The sequence below is a fragment of the Diceros bicornis genome, chromosome 35 (genome assembly GCF_020826845.1).
Source record: "Diceros bicornis minor isolate mBicDic1 chromosome 35, mDicBic1.mat.cur, whole genome shotgun sequence".
Taxonomy (NCBI): domain Eukaryota; kingdom Metazoa; phylum Chordata; class Mammalia; order Perissodactyla; family Rhinocerotidae; genus Diceros; species Diceros bicornis.
Window position 1 is genome coordinate 17,125,465 of NC_080774.1, and position 19,634 is coordinate 17,145,098.

The 19,634-nt window shown below is 47.8% G+C and overlaps 1 protein-coding gene across 1 annotated transcript; it reads left to right on the plus strand.

The window, feature by feature from the left end:
- The first annotated feature begins 4,523 nt into the window (after positions 1 to 4,523).
- On the plus strand, positions 4,524 to 19,262 carry MLEC (malectin). The gene is made up of 5 exons (XM_058531580.1): positions 4,524 to 4,874; positions 11,099 to 11,277; positions 11,864 to 12,040; positions 12,147 to 12,204; positions 13,374 to 19,262. Exons 1-5 carry the CDS (start codon positions 4,652 to 4,654, stop codon positions 13,601 to 13,603), a joined length of 867 nt encoding a protein of 288 aa, XP_058387563.1. The 5' UTR covers positions 4,524 to 4,651; the 3' UTR covers positions 13,604 to 19,262.
- Positions 19,263 to 19,634: the final 372 nt, after the last annotated feature.

Sequence of the window (19,634 nt, forward strand, 5' to 3'; positions counted from 1 at the left end):
CGTTAAGTGTGCGTTCTTGGCCGGTTCCGATCCCGGCGCGCACGGATGCACCGCTCGTTAAGCCATGCTATGGTGGCGTCCCATGTAAAGTAGGGGAAGATGGGCATGGATGTTAGCCCAGGGCCAATCTTCCTCAGCAAAAAAGAGGAGGATTGGCATCAGATGTTAGCTCAGGACTGGTCTTCCTCACAAAAAAAAAAAAAAAAATGAAGGCACTGCAAAGGTTGATGACAGTGAAGGTTTGGCTGTTGGGAGGGATGGCTGAGAGTAGAGTGTGTGAATTACGCACTCCAAGGTGTCAGGGAACATTATTTATTGCCCTGAGATCCTGAACAAACCTCTGTGCCCTCCCATGGAGTTCTCGAACAGGGAGGATAGGAGTGTTACATTGGCTAGTACAAGCGATAATCAATCCTTCTGTAAATAGTCTTCAATTATGGGTTTTATGCCTTGACTGCCTCAGGGCTCAAGGGGTATGTTTTATATTGGGTAGGGATTTCTTTCCATCTATTTGGATTTTAATGGGCGGTGCAGAATGTATGCACCCAATATCCATGGAACTCTTTGAGCAAAGGGATTCAGGGACAGGTTCTGAATTATGGGTCTGTAGGGAAGGACACGGATAGATATAGAAATGTCAGGATGTTCTTGAGGACTTACATTTGCAGGTTCAAAATTTTAAAATATGGGCCAGCTCCATGGCTTAGCAGTTAAGTGCGTGCGCTCCGCTACTGGCGACCTGGGTTCGGATCCCGGGCGCGCACCGACGCACCGCTTCTCCGGCCATGCTGAGGCCTCGTCCCACATACAGCAACTAGAAGGATGTGCAACTATGACATACAACTATCTACTGGGGCTTTGGGGGAAAAAAAAAAGGAGGAGGATTGGCATGGATGTTAGCTCAGGGCTGCTCTTCCTCACAAAAAAATAAATAAAAATTTTAAAATATTTCCCCCTTATGAGAGAAAGAAATGTGTACCTGTTGTGCCTCAAGAAAACTCATCCTGGTAGATGGATGGGAGCTGAAGAAACTAAAAGGAAAAGATGATGCCCCTGAATGGGCCCTGGTTGGAAGAGAACAGGGAGGGACTTAAGGACTGTCACAGGGTGATTCGAAACCCCAACCATTCGTATAGTGTGAGTACTCCAAGAAAGAGGACAAGAGAGGCTAGTGGGGTTTCAGATGGAATAGGTTGCCCCTGTGTCCATAAGGGCTTTGGTAACCTCTCTCCCAATGGTGAGATCAATTTCCCCCAAGGTGTTAGCTTGGAGGAGGGGAAAAATCCCCTCTAGGCCCTTGGAGCACCCCTATTGTGAAGATGGATGAAAGGCGTTTTTACGTGTTTGTGATGAAATCCAAGAGGGATGATTATCTCTTCCTTGAGTCAATCTTTTTAATTTAAAGCAATCCTTTTTAAAATGTCCTGGCTTTTTACAGTAATAACATAAACCCCTTGGAGCAGAATTAGACCGTTGGAAAGGGAGTTTACGTTGATTAGCCGGTAATTGCGGAAGTTGGTGTCTCGTAATCTGTGCAGCCTTCATGTTATTACTTTTCTGGATAGTTTGGGCTAGCAGATTGGCCAGATTAACTAAATTAGGAGTTTCCACAGTCTGCCAATATAGACGGGTTCGTTTTACCACAAGTGCCAGTTCTTCATCTAAGCCATCAACAAAGATGGAGTTAATTAAGGGATAAATGGCTGAATTGATGGCAGAAAGGCCAGAATTTTCAGCAAAAACAGTCTCTAATCTGTTATAGTAGTCGAAAACAGATTCATCAGGTTTTTGGACACACTGTACGACTTTTCTCCAATCTATAGATTTTGGGAAAGCTTTAGGAATGGTCTCATAGAGTCTTTTCCCTAATTTCAGCGCATCGGTTCTATCCGTGGCACTTTGCTTGTGAAAATCTTCTAGGGGGTTATCCCATTCAGCCAGTTGCATCCAGTTTCTGGCCTGAACTTCGTCAACCAGCAGTATAATTAGTTGGTATAGATCAAAGAAACCTGGTTTGTATGTTTGGATCACCATGTTAAACTCTTTAGCAAACTTGTGGGGATATTGATTAGCCTTGGGAAATCCTCTAACTATGGCCCGTAATTCTGCTTTTGACCAGGAGGTGAAAGCGGTTTGGCTAACTCGTGTTTCTCCAGGTTTCATTTTAAACGGAGCAGGAAGAACAGGAGGGTCAACGGGGGCTTCGGGTCCTACGGGGTCTGAGGGAGGTTCAAGGTCTCCGGGGGACAAATGGAGGTCAGTTCCGGAAGCGTGTAAGGGAGGAGGAGTCAAAGAAGGCGGAGCAGGAGAGCAAGGAGTCTGAGGAGGAGGAGTCTGTGAAGCTTGGGCTGATTTTTCTAGTTCTGCAAGTTTCTCACGGTAATCTGAAATAGCTTCTGAAAGTTCTGCGCTAACCGCCTGAAGGGAAGCAACTTTCTCAGCGTTTCTCTTAGTGGCCTCTAGGTACCAATTAAAATAGGCGTCCCGTTCATTTTGCCTAGTGTTGTAACCTTTTTCTAATTGCATGTGTAAATAAACTAATTTTGGAATATCAAAGGTTCCCCATCTTGACCAATGAAATTGTAAATTATCTTGGGTGATATGAGTCCATCGAGGTAAAAATTTACAAGAAGAGGGACCATATTCTTTAAACATAAATCCAGCTGGGGTCCCCGAAGGAGGTTGAGAATTTGTGATTGTTCTAGAATAACTGTTCCCCATAATTTAGAGAGGGCTGTTCTTGGATGACCAAGGCAGAGTCACCTACTTTGGATGACCTATTTTGGGTCGGGTATATGCTGTTTGTGAGGACCACTTCCCAAAACAGTGAGGACAGAAGCAGCCAGTTAGCCCAAATAAAGTGTGGTCTGAACCTCGACTACAAAACAATAGGAGGTTCGGATCCAGGAGAACTTACCCCCGGAACTCCGAGGCTCGCCAGTGGAAACGCTAGAGAGCAAGGGTCTCTTGGGGGTACTTCTCACGTGTCTGCGGGGACGCTGGGGGTCCGGGGTTAGTCGATCTGGATCCTGCCAACTCCTCCAAGAAATGTCAACTGAGGAAAAATCACAGCAGTTTAAACAGCAGATATTTATTTGGGCAATTAGAATTGCAATTCGGGAGAAACAGATTCGAGCAAAAACCCAAAATGTGCTCCGAAGAAGACAAAGAAAGCAAGGATTTATGAAGACAAAAAGAGAGAAATCGCACAGGTTGTTTTGCAAGACTCTCCTGATGGGTGCTAGCAACACTTGTTACTCCTTGGCTACATGTGATTGGTTGCTAAGGCCATCTCTAAGGCAGAAAGTTCTTATCTATAGGAGTATGCATTTTTGTTAAAAGAAGATCGAGATAACAGTGATGCGCAGTTAAAAAGTTAACATTCCATCTGGGTAGACATGATGACGTGCACAAACCCCACTTCCTTAATGGCCTCCCAGCTCTATTTTAGAAGCCCCGATACGTTATTCCATCTTCGTTATCGATGCCCATATAGGGTCTCCATAAATACTTGTGGGACAAATGGATAAATGGGTTTTTGCCGTGGCTCTGCCCTAAACTTGCGGTGTGACCCTTTGGGCAACACTCCGCCCCTCAGTTTCTCTAGCTATAAAGCGGGAGTTCGGGCAGCGACCATAGGGCCGGCATCGCCAGTGTAGGAGAGTGCTCGGTGAACTGCCAAAGAGCACAGACGGAGCTCGGATCGCGCCTGCGGCCGACAGCCTGCAGCTCCAGCCTGTACACCGCCCGCGACTCCTCGCGCCAGAGCCGAGGAAGCGGGGACCGACTCCAAGCTGTCGCCATGGAGACACGGGTAGCCTGAAGCCCCTCCCCCACAAGGCCACGCGTTTCTGCTGCGTTGGAGCCTTCTGATTGGACGGCCGTCTGGACGCTACCACCAGCCCGGAGCCCGCTAAGGGGTGGGGGCGGGGTCTCGTCCTCGTGGGACTCTGGCCCTGAAGATCTGTGCACGTGGCCTCTGTGGGGGAGGATAGGTTCTCTGCCTCACGCGGGGAAAAATAGTCTCAGGCCGGTAAAGCGTCCACTGCTTCTTCTACTAGAGCTTATATTTATGCCTCTCCCTGAGAAATGAAGAGGGGGCGGGAAAGTCGGCAACGCCCCCTCTGCAGCCTATTCCGTCCCAAGACCTGGAGCACCGGAAGTGCTGGCGACGTGTCAGTGCGCTCTACCCTAAACCTTCCCCCTTAGGCCACCTTTCCTATTCAGCTGCGGGATCCCGGGGCCGCCTGGGTGCTGCACCCCGCCACTTCCGCATCGAACCGCCGCTTCAACCGAACTCCCAACCTCTGCGCGCGCTCGCTCTGGTGCCTGATGGTTGGCCCATCGCCTGGGAGTAGCCACGCCCTTTCCCGCGCCTGGCAGCCAATGGGTGGGCGTCTCCCGGCGCGGTGGTGGGTAATTAATGAGGGCCGGGCGCTGATTGGCTGCAGAGTGCCGGGGGCTGGGCGGCGGGGTAGGTTGTTCCTGAGGTGGGAGGCGGCACCCGTGGCTGAGAAGGAGGCCTGAGAGCGACATGTCCCCGGCGGCTGAGGCAGAGCGGCCCGTGGCGCTGTTTTTCTGAGTCCGGGGCGGCCTGGCGGCCGGCTGAGGACGAGGGTCGGCGGAGGCTGCCCCTGCTCTGGTGGCCGCCATGCTGGGGGCCCGGGCGGTTGAGGGAGCCTCTGTGGCGCTCCTGCGACTGTTGCTGCTGCTGCTGCCGGCGCTCCGGGGGCCGGGGCTCGGCGTGGTCGGCTCGGCGGGGGCCGGGCTGCCCGAGAGCGTCATTTGGGCCGTCAACGCGGGCGGCGAGGCGCATGTGGACGTGCACGGGATCCACTTCCGCAAGGACCCTCTGGAAGGCCGGGTGGGCCGAGGTGAGAGCCCCTCAGCCGAGCCGCGGGATGCGGGCCTTGCGTGCTGGGCGCAGCCGGCCGAGGGCTGCAGGCCCCGAGCCCCTTCCTCGACGCTGGGGCCACGTCTCTGGAGCGAAGTTTCTCCCTGCAGTTTCCTCCGGGACCCGGTCAGAGCTCAGACCCTGGCGTTGGCTCGAAGCTACCAAGAGCCATCGAGGCTGCGAATGGGCGAGAAGTTATAGTTGGACCTCGCATCCTGCATTTTCTTAACCTCTCACCTCCACCCGAGCTGGGAAAGTGAAAACGAGGCGGCCTGTTGCCACCTCGAGGCCTCACGGGTTGTAGGTTAGGTTAGGGTTGTTATGTTATCGGTGTCCCTGGCCCGGGTGGTTCTGCTTTCCTATCAAGACAGCTCCTGGGAGGTTCCTACCGACCTAGAAATCGGCCGCGTGCCTTACCCCTTCTGCAGGAGCGGGGCTTGATTGTTAGCCAGAAGAGAAAGGAATCTTCGGAGAGGATGGGCCAGGAAATTTTGATGGTAGCCTCCTCTGCCGCCCCCCCTTTGGAGCGCCGAGTATCTGTGTTGCAAAGTAGAAGCTGCAGGCCGCCCCCCGAGGGTGGTTATATTGAAGCCATCCAGCACGTGAGGCTGGTGGTGTGTCAACTGGGTCAGCCAGTGTCATATCGGAATGTTGTGAGAGTGCATAGAACCTACTGTAAGTGGTCTTGAGAGGGGTGATTCCAGCTTACGGGAAAAATTATTTTGACGGATAGAGCAACAGAAGTTTTTACTGAGCTGCACAGTTCTCAAAGTTAGTGTAAGAATTGGCAGGGGAGTTGGTCAAAAATGCCAGTTCCAGACCTAAGAGATTAAACCCAGGTTTCTGCACCAGGGGCTACTGATGGGGGTCATTCCAAGACCACTCTTTGGGAAAATCTGCTCTAGACTCTGTTTCTTCTGTAAGTAGAGTTGGAAAACTGGTTTAAGAAGGAAATTCCTTGCTTCATGTGTTGGAAGGAGATTTATGCTGTATGCTGGGTTCAGAGGCTGCCAAATTGGCAACATGCCATCTCCAGAAAACTAAGAGACAGACTTTCTCTCACTCGTTTTCTACGATGCCCAGATTTGGCTCTTTCCTGTACTAAAGGGTTTAACTTACTTCTTCTAGGTTAATTGCAGCGTCTTGGAGTTGGTTGTATTAGGGAGTTTATTGCTTCCATACATGTGATGGTGTTGGGACACAAGGCTGTTTCGGAAGTTGTATGTTTGTCTTGAAATTTATTTTGCCCTGGCATGTAGGTCTCAGTAGCCTGGGTTCAGCTGAGTCAGGGCCCGGTCTTTAGTAGCTGTAACAGCAGCCAAAGCCAGACTTAATAGCAGGAGGTGGTTGCTGTCTCCATCCTGGACCCTTCCTCTTTCTTCATGGGTGTGGGTGGGGAGGAAGGAGCCCTTGAGGAAACTAGAGACCGTTTCTGGACTTTGCTTCTTGAGATAGCTGTGGTGAGGACACCGTGCAGATGGTTCCTTTCGCTTCGATACCAGGCTTTACATAGGTTACGTTATCCTGTTAGGTCCGTTGTGCAGAGGAGGAAGCTGACTAAGACCACACAGGTTTAGTCTCCAGCTACTCCCCTTATTCAGAAATCCTGGTTTTAATTTGCTTGTGCAGGTGGTTTCTTGTTTTTTTTTTTCTTGCCTGGTCAGCAGTCAGCCAGGCTCTCTGTCCTTGGGTTATTGGCTCATGGTTGCAGTCCCTTTGGAGGAGTTGATTGTAACAGGTAAAATTACATGAGACCTACCAAAGCTTGTGTGTACTGGAGTCTTCTCTCGGACCTGGCCTTTGGGGCACTCTATAAATGGAGGTTCCCTGCTCCGCTGTCTGTCAATTTGGGTATGGATTGTGGCAGTATTAAGGCATGGATGGAGAGTGGAGGGTGGCTGGCAGCTTCAGCTTGGACAGGCCTGTTGCAACACTGTACTTAGCCGAGTTCCTGAGAGTACCATTTTGCTGGCATTAGATCTGGGTCTGAGATGTGATTAATCTTCCACTCTCAGGAGACAGCTCTTTAGTTTTGTTCTGTGCTAAGGAGTGGGCACCACCAAGGGAAGTGCAGCTGTTCACTCTGCCTCCCCTTCTCTGGCACTGTTTGGATAAGGGTGTGCCAGGTATTCGGCGACCCTTGCCTCATGCAGCTATTTACGCTCTTTGCAGTAGGAGCTGTATGTCTCATTTCTTTTCCCACATGCCTGTGATATTGTTTCCAGCACGCTGAGGAAAGTTCATTTTATGCTGAATGAATTCAGGTATTTGTTGCCAAGTTAATTGAGATAAGGGCTTGGCCTGCTTTTGAACTTGCTGTTTCTCTATAGTGTCTTTGTAGTTCAGCATTCTTGTGACTGTGAGTGGCCCAGGGCACGTAGTGGCTTTTGCTTTCAAAGGCACTTCATACTGTTTGTTGAATTTCATTTCTGCCTTGAGGATAGCTAGGGCTCATAGGAGATATTGACGGCCTGGGAAAGGCATTTTCAACCGGTGTGCTTCAGCAGATGCAAGTACCACTACAGAAAGCTATTCAGAAGTGCTCAACTTGGGATTTCGGCATGCCGCACATTCCAGGTTCTTTTTAACTTGAGCATTCTGAGTTCCTCTTGACTCTGAGGACGAAAAGACCTGGTCCTTTGGCCTGAGGACATAGAACTTAGTTTGGCTTTAGGAGAGGCTATTTCCTCTTCATAGAAAGATACCTGCTAATCATTTGGGTGACCTTGAAGAACTGGCTTTACCTCTCTGAGCCCTGTTTTTCTTCTTAATAAAACTTTTCATGTTTTAGAAATCAGTGACATGAGTGAAAACTTTCCTGTCCGGAGTAGGTTAAAGTGTCTCTGTGTTTTTCCTTGCTCGATGACCTTTTACATGGAATTAAAAGCAGGGCAGAACATGCCTGTGGAGGGGAAAAAGCTGGCTAGGGGCCTCAGGCTATCGGATTACTAATTCTGCCGGCCTAAGGAAGACCCTTTCCTGGGCAGCCTGTCTTTCTGCTGGGGAAGGCTTTGGCCTTGGGGAGATACAAGCTTGAAAAGTGGGATAAGAGAGTCACTGGTGCCTCTGATTTGCTTAAGACCACAGGATTTGTTTAGAATTCTCTCCCTATACTGTCACCTAGGAGGCTGGCTTCATTTGCAGGCCCTCCAACTAGCACAAGTTCACAGGTAGAGAATTTAGGTAGGGGATGTCCACATTTTCCAGGTGAGAAATCAGCTAGAGAAAATAACTTATTCTGCATCACATATTAGGTGACAGAGCCAGGATTCAAAGCCAGGCCTGTCTTACTCTGAAACCTGAGCTCAATTTTTCAAGTAGCCCGGCTACTTAGTTGTCTAGAACTAAGAAGCAGCAGACGTAATGTAGGCCTTTCAGCCCCTTCCTTTTTGGTTAACTGAATCCCCAGGTGCCCTGCCTCAGTCCATTCAGAATAATTCTTTACAAACTGCCCTCACTTGAGAAAGAAGTGATTCAGAAGAAGAATCTAGTGGTCAGGAGGCCTAACATTGGGGTGGTGGTGATGGAGCGCCGCAGGGAGCTTTATGGTGGTGGTCTCATGTGGAACAGGTTCCCACTTATTCTGGCTTCCCCACTCCTGTGGTTCCCAGCTGCAGTTTTCCAATTAGTTTTATTACTTCCATTACCGCTTGGCCCATTTGCTAAACTCGCTGGACTGGAGGCATTAATTGAGTGCTTATTGTGTGCAGATGCTTGCCTGGCTGGCATACTTCTTTGTCTCTGTGAGGCACTGTTTCAAGCTTTTTACAGATGTTTCAGTCTCTCCACACACAACCTTGTGGGGTAGGTGACATCCCCATTTTACAGGTAAGAAACAACTTGTTCCATATCACATAGTAGATGGCAGAACCAGGATTCAAATCCAGGCCTGTCTCACTCTCAAACCTGGGCTGAATTTTTCAAGTAGCCTGGTTATTCCATTGTCTAAAACTAAGAAGCAGCGGACATAACGTAGGCCCTTTGGCTCCCTTCCTTTTTGGTTAACCATCTGTGCTATATTGTGCCAGTTTCAGTAGTGTGCTGACTGTGTACACTTCACTGTTGTTTAGAGAAATCTGTGAATGCATAAAGGCCAAGGGGGAAGAAAAAAATCCTTTTGCTGCTGCATCTCTTAGGACGTGGACAAATTCAACTTTGCATGCGGCAGATCTCTTGGGAAAGCCACTTGGGTTTTAAAGGCAAATTATTGAAAGGTAATTCCAAGGTTGTTAAGTAATTTTTGTTCACTTGGCTGAGTTTTCTTAGTTGTGTTATATTACTGTCAGTTTCTCACTTTTTCCACTTAGAAAAAAAAAGATTCCCTACACATGCACAAAATGTTCTGTGTATCTAAAAAGCAAATCTAGTTAATGTTCCACATTTATAAGGATCATGGTCCTCATGAAAGAAATTCTTAGAACTCAGTTGGAAGAGAAATAGCAGTCTTTTAATCTTTGTAAGTTTGAGCCCCAGTGTAATGGTTTGAGCCTGGGAAAGAGTGGGGGCATGTTGGCAGTACATCCTTTGTAGTGCTACTCAGCTATCCTTCTTTGATTTCTTGAAGAGAAATAGGAAGAAAAGTCTGGAGGCAAAAGTGCAATGAGTTTCCTGTTGCATTGTCTCATCAGTCCCTCTGATCTGGTGGCTACTGTTCATTTACAGGAACTGTTAACAGTTATGTTTATTTTTTTGAGGGCTTGACCTTAGCCACTGGTCTTTTAGTTATTCTTTTACCTCCCTTGGAGATAAAAGATCCTCTCTGTTGGAGTTTTGGTGATTCAGAAGATAAAGCTCCAGGGATGACTGCTCTTGGACATCTCCCAAAGGATCTAGGTGCCAAATGTCTTCAGAGTCGCTGTGTGACATTGGAAGGTGGTCTTGAAATCTTAATTCCAGGCTGAAGGAGAGGCCTAGTCTAGAATCACTGCTAAGTTTGTAGATTGGAAAGTAGATTTATGGAGCACTGGAAAGCCTCATTGTGTTTATAGGCTAAGGATTCAGAGAGGCTACTTTCTGGAGGAGGAAGCATAACTATTCGTCTCTGGGGCTGGGGTGTGGTATCTTATATTTGAGGAGAAAACTCAGGTTAGTTTGTTATGTGGGGGAAGAAAAACATATATAGTCTCATCTCCCACCAATTTGGGGGAGGGCTGGCGGCAATAGAAGTTTTCGGCTCTTCTGATACAAACCCAAGGTGAGTAACTTTTTACTTTTACCTTGCCTATTCCTTGTCAGTCTGTGAGATGGGAAAGAGGGCTCCCCCAGGACTGGCATCTTAAGCCAGAGGTGCCAGTAGGGCCTTGGTAGATTTTCTCTCCCGGCTAGGATGGCTGTAGCCCTGTGGAGAGAGCAGCATGGCTTCACTACTTTGCAGGCACCTCCCTTGTTGCCATTTGTTCGGTCAGCAGATCATATTGAGTGCCTACTTATGTGCCAGGGACTGTGTTAGGTGCTGAGGATACAGTAGGACCTTTTTTTCTTTTGGTTTGACTGGGAGAGTGTTCAAGAGGATAGGTGAGGTTGAGTTTTGTGAGTCTGTGGGAAGTAAAGTGCTTGGACCTAAAGGAAATTAGAGAGCATCACATCTTTCTTTTTACGGGCATGTTTCTCTTTACCAGCCTTAGAACTTTTTGAATGAAAATTATAAAAAGCAACTAAAGCTGCTATCTTTTTTGTGGTAAAGACAATGAAGAATGACTTTGCTAACAGATATCCTGTTTGTTTTAGGCTCTGAGGTTTTCTGAATGAGAGAAAAACATTCTTTGAACTTAATCGTCATGTAGAGTTCCTGACCATCCCTCTTGTTTTATGAGGTTTCTCTGAAGCTCTCCCTCGGAGGCAACCAGGCAGCTGTAGCCTGGTGCTTTGTTGTTATAATGAGTTAGATTTGTTCTCTTCCTATCACTCTCTATACAGTTGGGGAGAAGACATTTTAACATGCTTTCAAAGAGTTTCGTTATGAGGGTTACGGGAGCTGTCAGGGTGATTAGTGTCTGGTTTCTCTCATTTTACTCTTCCTTGGTAATGGCTTCCTGATTCTCACCTTTGCATCTGGTCTGTTTGGAGCCAGGTGTAGAGGGGGTGGCCCCTTCCGCTGGGAGGCTTATTAGCATTGCCCTAGAAATGCCTTTGGTGGTTCTGGGGTCTTTGCTCTTCTTTTGTGTTTTACCTCTAATGTATTTTCTTTTTGTCTTTTGTCCTCAGCCTCTGATTATGGCATGAAACTGCCAATCTTGCGTTCCAACCCTGAGGATCAGATCCTATATCAAACGGAGCGGTACAATGAGGAGACCTTTGGCTACGAAGTGCCCATCAAGGAGGAGGGGGACTATGTGCTGGTGTTGAAATTTGCCGAGGTCTATTTTGCACAGTCCCAGCAGAAGGTGAGGCCTGGTCAGGCTTCTGCTGGACCAGTGGGACGTTGCCACTCTTGGATATTCCTTTGCTATGGGCCACAGAGTGTAAGAACCTCCCAGAAGGGAGGAACAGATGAGCTTTGAGGAAAAGCTGTATTCCTTCTGCCCCCAGAGAACCTATGTCCCATTGCTCACGAGGCTGCACTTACCTTGGGAATTGGTGACAGAAAGCAATGCCAGAATCCTAGTTCTTGGCAACTAACTGATCCTGTTAAGGCTGTCCTGGTTCTGTCTCCCTCCTTGGTTGTCAGCACCTTCTTGTCGTTAGCCTTATTCTTTTCCTCTCCCTTCCTGTGAGTTTCCTTCTTTCCATGTTGAGCTTTCTGTTTGTATTCTTTGTTCCCTAAGGCCAGTGTGAGACCTCCTTGACAGTGAAAGAACATGGCTTTGATTTGGCTCAGGCAAAGGACTCTAGGCACCCTGGAGTCTATCCAGCACTGTCATTTCTTAAATCATTTTTGGACTTGAAGCCCAGGCAGGTGCATGATGTCTAACTGCTGAAGGGGTGTGACGCTGATGGTTTTGACATTCTCTCCTTTTTTCATCTTGGAAGGTATTTGATGTGCGATTGAATGGCCATGTGGTGGTAAAGGACCTGGATATCTTTGATCGTGTTGGGCACAGCACAGCTCATGATGAAATCATCCCTATGAGCATCAGAAAGGGGAAGCTGAGTGTCCAGGGGGAGGTGTCCACCTTCACAGGGAAGCTCTACATCGAGTTTGTCAAGGTAACACTCCCGCTCTGCCCTCACAGCTGAGGAGGAGCTGAAAAGAATGGGTGCAGGGGGAATGTTGGCTTTTGGGTGAGGTTGACCACTGTTTCCCATTTCCTAGGGGTACTATGACAATCCCAAAGTCTGTGCACTCTACATCATGGCTGGGACAGTGGATGGTAAGTTGTGTTTTTGATCTGCTTTTTGACTTGGGTTAAAGGATATGGTTGAGGAAACTCTTGAGGATACTTTAGCTGATCACTGTTTTGGAAACACTTAAAGCCAAATTGTGGGGAATCCAGAGTCAGATGGCTGGGATGAAGTGTAGCGTGGTGCTAGCCATAAGCTTTGGAGTAAGATCTGTGTTCAGGTCTGGCTGCTGCCATTTGGTTGCTGCTGTTTGGTTTTGGACAAATTCCTTTAACTTCACTGTAAATTGGGATTGATAATGGTACCTGTTGGTGTGCCCTGACCCTTGTAGTCATTTGAAATTGCCTAAATTCGTCCTGTTTCTTTGACATCTATTTCTTGGGGGCAAAAAGAGGAAAAGGCAAAAGGAGGAGTCCTTTAGTGTTTTGGTATGCTCTGAGAGATTCCAGCATTGCTGGACTGCACTGAACAAAAGTTCACTTATTAATGTCTCCTTGTCCTTGAGATCCCGCCTTGGGGTATATCTCTTTCTCAGGGTTGAGATTATCCTGGCTGCCAGCTTCCCAGGCTGATTTTTGCATAGACAGCTTGTGTCTTAATGACTTTACTCCCCCATCCCACTTGTGTGCCTTTTCCCAACTCATCCTGAATGCACTGAGGATCTCATCCTATTCTCTTGATGGCTCCCTAAATGCTGATATTATGACATCCAGGAGGATGCCTTGCACCAAACAGATTTGTAGCTTGAGTCCCTAAGGAGGAGACAGAGCAGGGGGTAGTGTGTGCTGAGAACCCAGAACTCTGTGGATCAGCTTTTCCTCAGTTGTTGTGTGCATCAGAAGGGAATGTGGGATTGTGGGAGGGAGAAGGTGGGATTTGGACAGGTTAAGTTTTGGGTATTGGGTCGTTGTCCCTGTCCAATCTGGTCCACTCGGGGCTCTGAAGAAGTAGGACGGGCAGGCGGGGAGATAGTGAGCCTCCCTGTGCACAGGGCTTTTACTACTTTTTAGTTAAATCTAGAGAAGACTAGTGTTTGCAGCAGTCTGCTGTTCTGTAGGCCAGAAGCTATTTCTGTTACTTCTGTTCCTTCCTGTGGTTAGGTCATATAGTCTCTTTATTGTGGCTTATTTACTGCTCTTAAGGGTCTCACTTAAATGTTGTGAGTCTTACTTAAAAGGTGTCTTCTTCTTTGTGTCAGATGTACCAAAGCTGCAGCCTCATCCAGGATTGGAGAAGAAAGAAGAGGAAGAAGAAGAAGAAGAATACGATGAAGGGTCTAATCTCAAAAGACAGACCAATAAGAACCGGGTGCAGTCGGGCCCTCGCACGCCCAACCCCTATGCCTCGGACAACAGCAGCCTCATGTTTCCCATCCTGGTGGCCTTTGGAGTCTTCATTCCAACCCTCTTCTGCCTCTGCCGGTTGTGAGAACAAATTACCATCCTGAGCAGGGTGGAGGGGTGTGGGAAAGAAACCAAACATGTTGATTTTGGTTTCTGTATTTTTCACAGTGACAAACAAACACACACACACACACACACACACACACAAATTAAAGGAGATAAAAAGAGGCAGACTGAGTAGAGAGCCGCCCTCATCCACCACGTGATCCCAGACCTGCTTCAGTCCTAGTCCTCTTTGTGGCTGGCCCCGAGCCGTCTCTTTCCTCTCTAGGGTACTTAGGGTAAGCTGGGTCCTACCTGTTCAAGGATCCTCGTCTGTATACCTAGTGGAAAGGACCCTAAACTCAGAGCAGACACAGTTTCTTTTTTGAAGTTAGAAGTTAACAGCAGGGAAATGTCATCTTATTACTTGAGAAGACCAGCCCTGGGAGTTGGGTATGTTCTGAAGTTATGTTCAGATAAGTTTTAGATGTCCTGCGATTGAGAATGTGTGTGGGTGGGTGTGTGTGTGTGTGTGTGTGTGTGTAAAGGTGTATAATTTGTATGATAAAGACGAAAATGGAAAGGGGATTAAAACAAGAAAGAAAAGTAGATACTTCCTTACTTGGAAGCCTTTCTGATTTAAGCCCAATGATGGTTCCACCTTAAGTGTTTGAGCTTTGTCATTGCTTGTCTCCCTGACGTGGGCCAATTAGGGGACTGTCTGGTATCCAAGACGATTAGTTTATGTCAGGTCCTCAAGTTGCCTCTGACTTGTTACCACAACAGATCGCTTTGGTTTCGGTGCCTGTTGGGGACTTGATTTCCTCTCATTTTTTTCTTGTTTTTTTTTTCTTCCCTTAATCTGGCTCATTTGAAATCTCTTCTCTCTCCTTTCAACCATCCCACTAAGTTATTGCCAAGAAGGGAAGGAGACATGGGGATTTTGGGTTCCCCTCTGCTTGAATGTCTTATCCTCTACCACCTCACCTTGTTGGTACCTCCCTCCCTGGATCTCTGAGCCAGCAGCCAGGAGGACCTGACCCAGCAGTTCTTATACTGGCCCCTTTGTAGGGTCTTGCTGCCAGGGGACAGGGATGCTTTCCAGCCTGCAGCAACAGAACACTTGACCTTAAAAGTCTCTTCTGGTCTTTGGATTAGAAAAGGCTTATGTTAGCATAATTTAAGAGCAACCTCAGAGACTTGAGCCCTACTAAGTGACTGACCACTGTTTAGAGTATCTAGTATCTGATGTTCGTTTATTCCCATGTGCTGTGTCACAGTTTACCCAGTTTTGGTTTCTGCCTAGAATTGTCCCAAGGAACTAGACTGATTGTTCATAACTGGCCCAGGGACACTCCTCACTGATCTTAATAGTATGCCCCTCTGTCCTTTCATTTCCCCGTCCAAGTAGCAGTCAGGTTCTTGGTGTGAGGGGGCTGAAAGATTGCCAGTCAGCCATAGTCCTGGCAGCTCTGAAGCCAACCTTAACATCTAAGTGTCTGTCTTGAATTCCCCGGAAAAATTTCTGCAGGAAATGAAGCTTCCCTTTCCCCTCCTTTCTGATCACTGTCATCCTTTTCCCAGTTAGGGCAGCAATGAGGGAGGACCCAGCCAAGCTACAAGGAATTTTGTGGATGGAAGGCAGCAGGATTAGCTTTTGCTTGGGCTGGAACAGCACAGAACCTCAGACCAGGCCCATCTTTTTAGAATGTGTTTGAGTTTGTTTTTTTGGATATGTTTTTAAAGAGTTCCATATATTTGAACTGCTCATTAAGTGACAAAGTAAGTAGCCCTTGGGCTCGTGTCCTGGGTTTTTGCTCTTAATGAGTTACTCCAGCTCAGCATTTAGTCCTTTGAGAGTTGTAGCCCTTTATTTTAGCTGTGACTTAGGCCTTGGTATTAGGATATTGAATCAGGCAGCCATCGGCCTGAGGCTGTAGTCAGAGGAGTACTTCCTGGAGTGCTTCACAAAGCTCCAGTGCTTTAAAGGATAACCTGCTTTAAAGGATGACCTTTTGTAGCCTTGGTCCTAGGGACCACCTGCCTGGGGCAGTGGACATCCTGACTGTTAATTGGGCTTCTGACAGTGGCTTCAGTTCCCATTCCATCACAACTCCCCAATGCCACAGGCCACTGCCAGTGGAGTAAACAAGATGAGGAAGGAGGATTTGCTGCCTCCATTTTGCCTTGTTTGTTAGTTTGCCTGGGTCTTTCTAAGGAAGGAGGGGTCCCTGCCTCCTCACTTCAACCCATCCCTTCAGTGACTCAGAGTCTCAGAAGGAAACCCTGGCTCCTGGGGCCATTTCCTAATGGTACTGTAAGCCAAGCAGCTTTGCTTCTGCCTCTGTTTCCAAGCCCACCCTTTTCCCCTGAGCTCAGGGACGGGGGTGGGCACTTTCCTCTTCAGTTGTGTCCGAAAGGAAGGAACGTCTTCCTATGGCTCACAAAAACTAAAGAGGAAGTGAGGAAACAAGAAGTAGTATGGTGGGGGCTGGGATAGAGTCCCCTGGAGCCAAGCCCACCCAGCTAACAGCTGCCCAGGGCTGGTCACAGCTGGCTAATGATGCTGAACTTGAAAGCTTGTTTTTTTTTTTTTTTCCGCTCTAAGATGATATAGGTACATGAACTCATGAAGTTTAGGTTAAAGGGGTGGGATGGGGCACTCTTTATTTTTATTTTTGTATTGTGTGTGTCAAGTATTACTCTGTTCATCTTTTGCTTTTTGCACTGTTTGTTCCCATGTCTGTATTTTGAGCTAGTGCTAGGACTGAGGAGGCTGCGCTGTAGGGAGTCTGACTGGGGTTGGGGTGTGATGAGTGATGCCAGTTAGGGGTGGGAAAGGAGAGGCCTGAGCTCTGTCCTGGGTTTTTGGATCCCCCTGAGCCCAGCTGACCAAAGCCATGGGTGGATGGCCTTGGTGAAACTCCTTTTGCCAGAAGTGTGGCTTCAGTTCAGTTTCTAGGTAGACCATTCAAAGACGTCTGCTAGAGGTGGGCTGAGAGCCTGTAGTCTAGCGCTGATTTGGGTCAGGGGCCACCGGGCCTCTAATCGAACGTTTTTGGCCTTCACTCATGCTGACTGCAACATCGTGCCAGGAAACTAACTGTGGGACCCATGTCCCCTAAACCAGATCCATTTTTCTGAAAAATCTCCACTATTGAGGAGAAGCTGCTCAGTGGATACCCTGAGTTCTGGTGACTTGAAAGGTAGTTATCTTCAAGTGTCAGCCTTAGTCTAACTAGTTAGTGTTAGACTCCCAGAGGATGCAGGGCCACCTGTTAGTTGGAAAGTGTGATCTTGTTCTCTTGTTCCCACTGTTTGCCTGAGAGATACTGGCCTGAAATTGGGGGATCACATTAGAGATTGCTTAGGCTTTAAAGAGATGGGGTAAAGTTTGAGTTAAGTTTACCTCCCCGTTTCCGTGCCTGCAAACTGTTTAATCAGTTTTAGAATTGTGATTTGACTTCTTTATCTTTTTGGAGAAGCTTCTGTTTTAAGGAATTTCTCTTCCTTCTTATCCTGCCTCTACCTTTTCCTAGGAAGGCCTGGCCATGGCTTCTAGAATCTCAGTTGAACTTTAGAAAACAGCAGCAGTATTTTCCCTTTCCTAGCACTTATATTCCTTTCCCTAGAAATCGGCTCACCTTGGGAAATCCAGGGAGAGAATCAGCAGGTTCTCTACCCTCCCTGGGGATTGGGGAAGGACCTACCCTGGTCAGCACAGTGCCTTTTCCTCTCCTGCTCTGAGCCAGGGTGGGCATTCCCTCTAGATTCAGGTCTGGGCAGGGATTTTAACAGTCCCTGCCATAGGGCTGCTTCCCCATCCCTCCCTCACCCTTCCGTTCACTAGATGGTTCTGACCTAATTCAAGTGTCTTCTTGCCTTGAGGAGCCTTAATGGCATCAAGTGGCAACATGTAATATTGTCCTCCATGCCTCTCCAGAAGAACCTAGGAGAGCAGGTGAACTTTCCAAAGTGACAGGCTAATAGATGCTCGTGTTTAAAAAAAAGAGGGGGTAGGGGGATATGCTTTGGGCCTCTTCCTGCTGTGGCCCTCCCGGGAAGGAGCCTGGGGTAAGGCTAAGTGGTAGTACAGAAGCAGATCCAGAAACATCCAGGATCTGTTCGGAAATCTTAGAGGAAATCTGCTTCTCGTCTATGGAAAGATATAATTAGGGATCAAAGAGCTCTAAGAAAATTGCAAAGAAGCCTTAATGTTCAAGCTTCAGAGAGATTAGAGTAATTTTCCGCTTTCAGTCCTAGCTAGGACTCTTTCTGTATTTAGACCTCTCCTGGGGCAAGAGGGCTAGATTTCCTCATTTTGTTACAAGACTAGATAGGCACCAATGGCTCAGCTGCCCAGCGAGGGTAGGTTTCTTCTTTGTACATGAGTGGCTTGCTGCTGATCTGGTTTGTCCTCCACCAGCTAGCTTTTGGCTAGCCTGCTTTAGGTTGCCAAATCATTTTGATAAAGAGCAGATGATTTGGGGACTGGCTGGGTTGGCAGCAAAAGAGCAGGATGGATCTCTTGGGATGGGTTCCCCCTCCAGGAGTATAAAAACAAGGAGCCAGGGTTGTGCTGGCAGCCAGGGAAATAGTAGTGCCTGTTGGAATTGGCAGAGCGGGCCTTGGCACCTCTCACAGCCAGGCGGTCTTATGAGACGGGGGCACGTAGCACCAGGAAAAGCAGAACTCCATTCTCACCTCTATTTTGAGCTTCAGTGCTTTATTTCAGTATGAGGAAAAACAACAACAAACTGAAGTGTGCTTTCCGTCCTTTCAAAGGATAACTATCAGGAAAGGAGAGCCGAGTTGCCAGGTGGGAGGGGAAAATTGGCAGGGGGAGACGTTACAGCAAAACCAGGAATGAGACATTCTTGACTCCTCTCTGCCCTGGAGTGTCATGATCCAGGGAATGAAAAGAAATTTGACCCTGGATTAGTTCCCTCCTTGGATTTTCCTTCCACCAAGTTCTCCCATGCTAGGACCAGCTGCCCATTCTGAGCTCAGGGCAGTCTATTCAACCATTATTGGCCTAACCTGGCTTGTCAGGAAATCAACCCCGCCCCTCCAGACTGGGCCTGGCTGCTCTGTTCTGTACCAAGTACTGGAGAATAGTGTCAAGTTCTTAGTAGCCCTTGTAGCTCCCACTCTGGGTTCTCATCCTCTCTCTGCAGAGGCCAAACCAACTCTTTGTTGGTAGCCACAACATGCATTTACAGCAGCACAGTGAGATGTGGTTGAGGGGCTTTGAACCTGGCTGGCCCGGGGAAAGCAGTAGGGGTAGACAGAGCTGTCTTTCCTTCTGGCTGTCTCCGTCTGTCCCTACTCCTTCCATGCCCCACTGTACTCCCACCAAAAAGTTAAAAAATCAGGATGTTTTTCACTGTCCATTGCTTTGTGTTTTAATAAACAATTTGCAGTGACACTCTGTGTTGCGATTGAGTTTGAACTGAATTGCAAAGACATGAAGTGATGGGGTGGGAAAAGGGAGACCCAGGGATTCACTTGGCTGCAAAAGGGTCTCCTGTGACGAGGTGAGGAGCTCTTGTCCGTTTAGCTGTGTGTCTCTTGCTTTTCTTTTCACCGGGATGTTTGGTTAAGGTAATGAAGTTCTGTAAAACCCTGCCTGGCCATTTCCACCAGCAGCGCTTCAAGGAAAAATAAACAGTTGTTTTGTTTTGTTTCTACTTTCACTGGAACACCAGGCCGTGACTGTCTGTCTCACTCCCAAGGCATACCGAGCCTGTAGCTGCCTCGCCTCTCATCCTTTCCTCAGCCTCCATGAGAACCTGTGGACACAGTAAGCCATGGGACAGTTTTCTCTGCTTTCTCCTTTTCTGGTATGTTGTCAGTGTGGAGTATACATTGGGAAGGGGCAGAAAGAGCAGGAAGGATTTAATTTACTTGCCACATTTTACAGCTGAAGAACATGAAACTCAAAAAACTTCAGTAATTAACCCCAAGCTAGTCAGTAAATGGTCAAGCCAGGATTCAAACCCAATCTATCTGCCTGCAAAACCCATGTTCTTTCTAAGACTAAGAAGAATAATTATATGGGCCGGCTCCGTGGC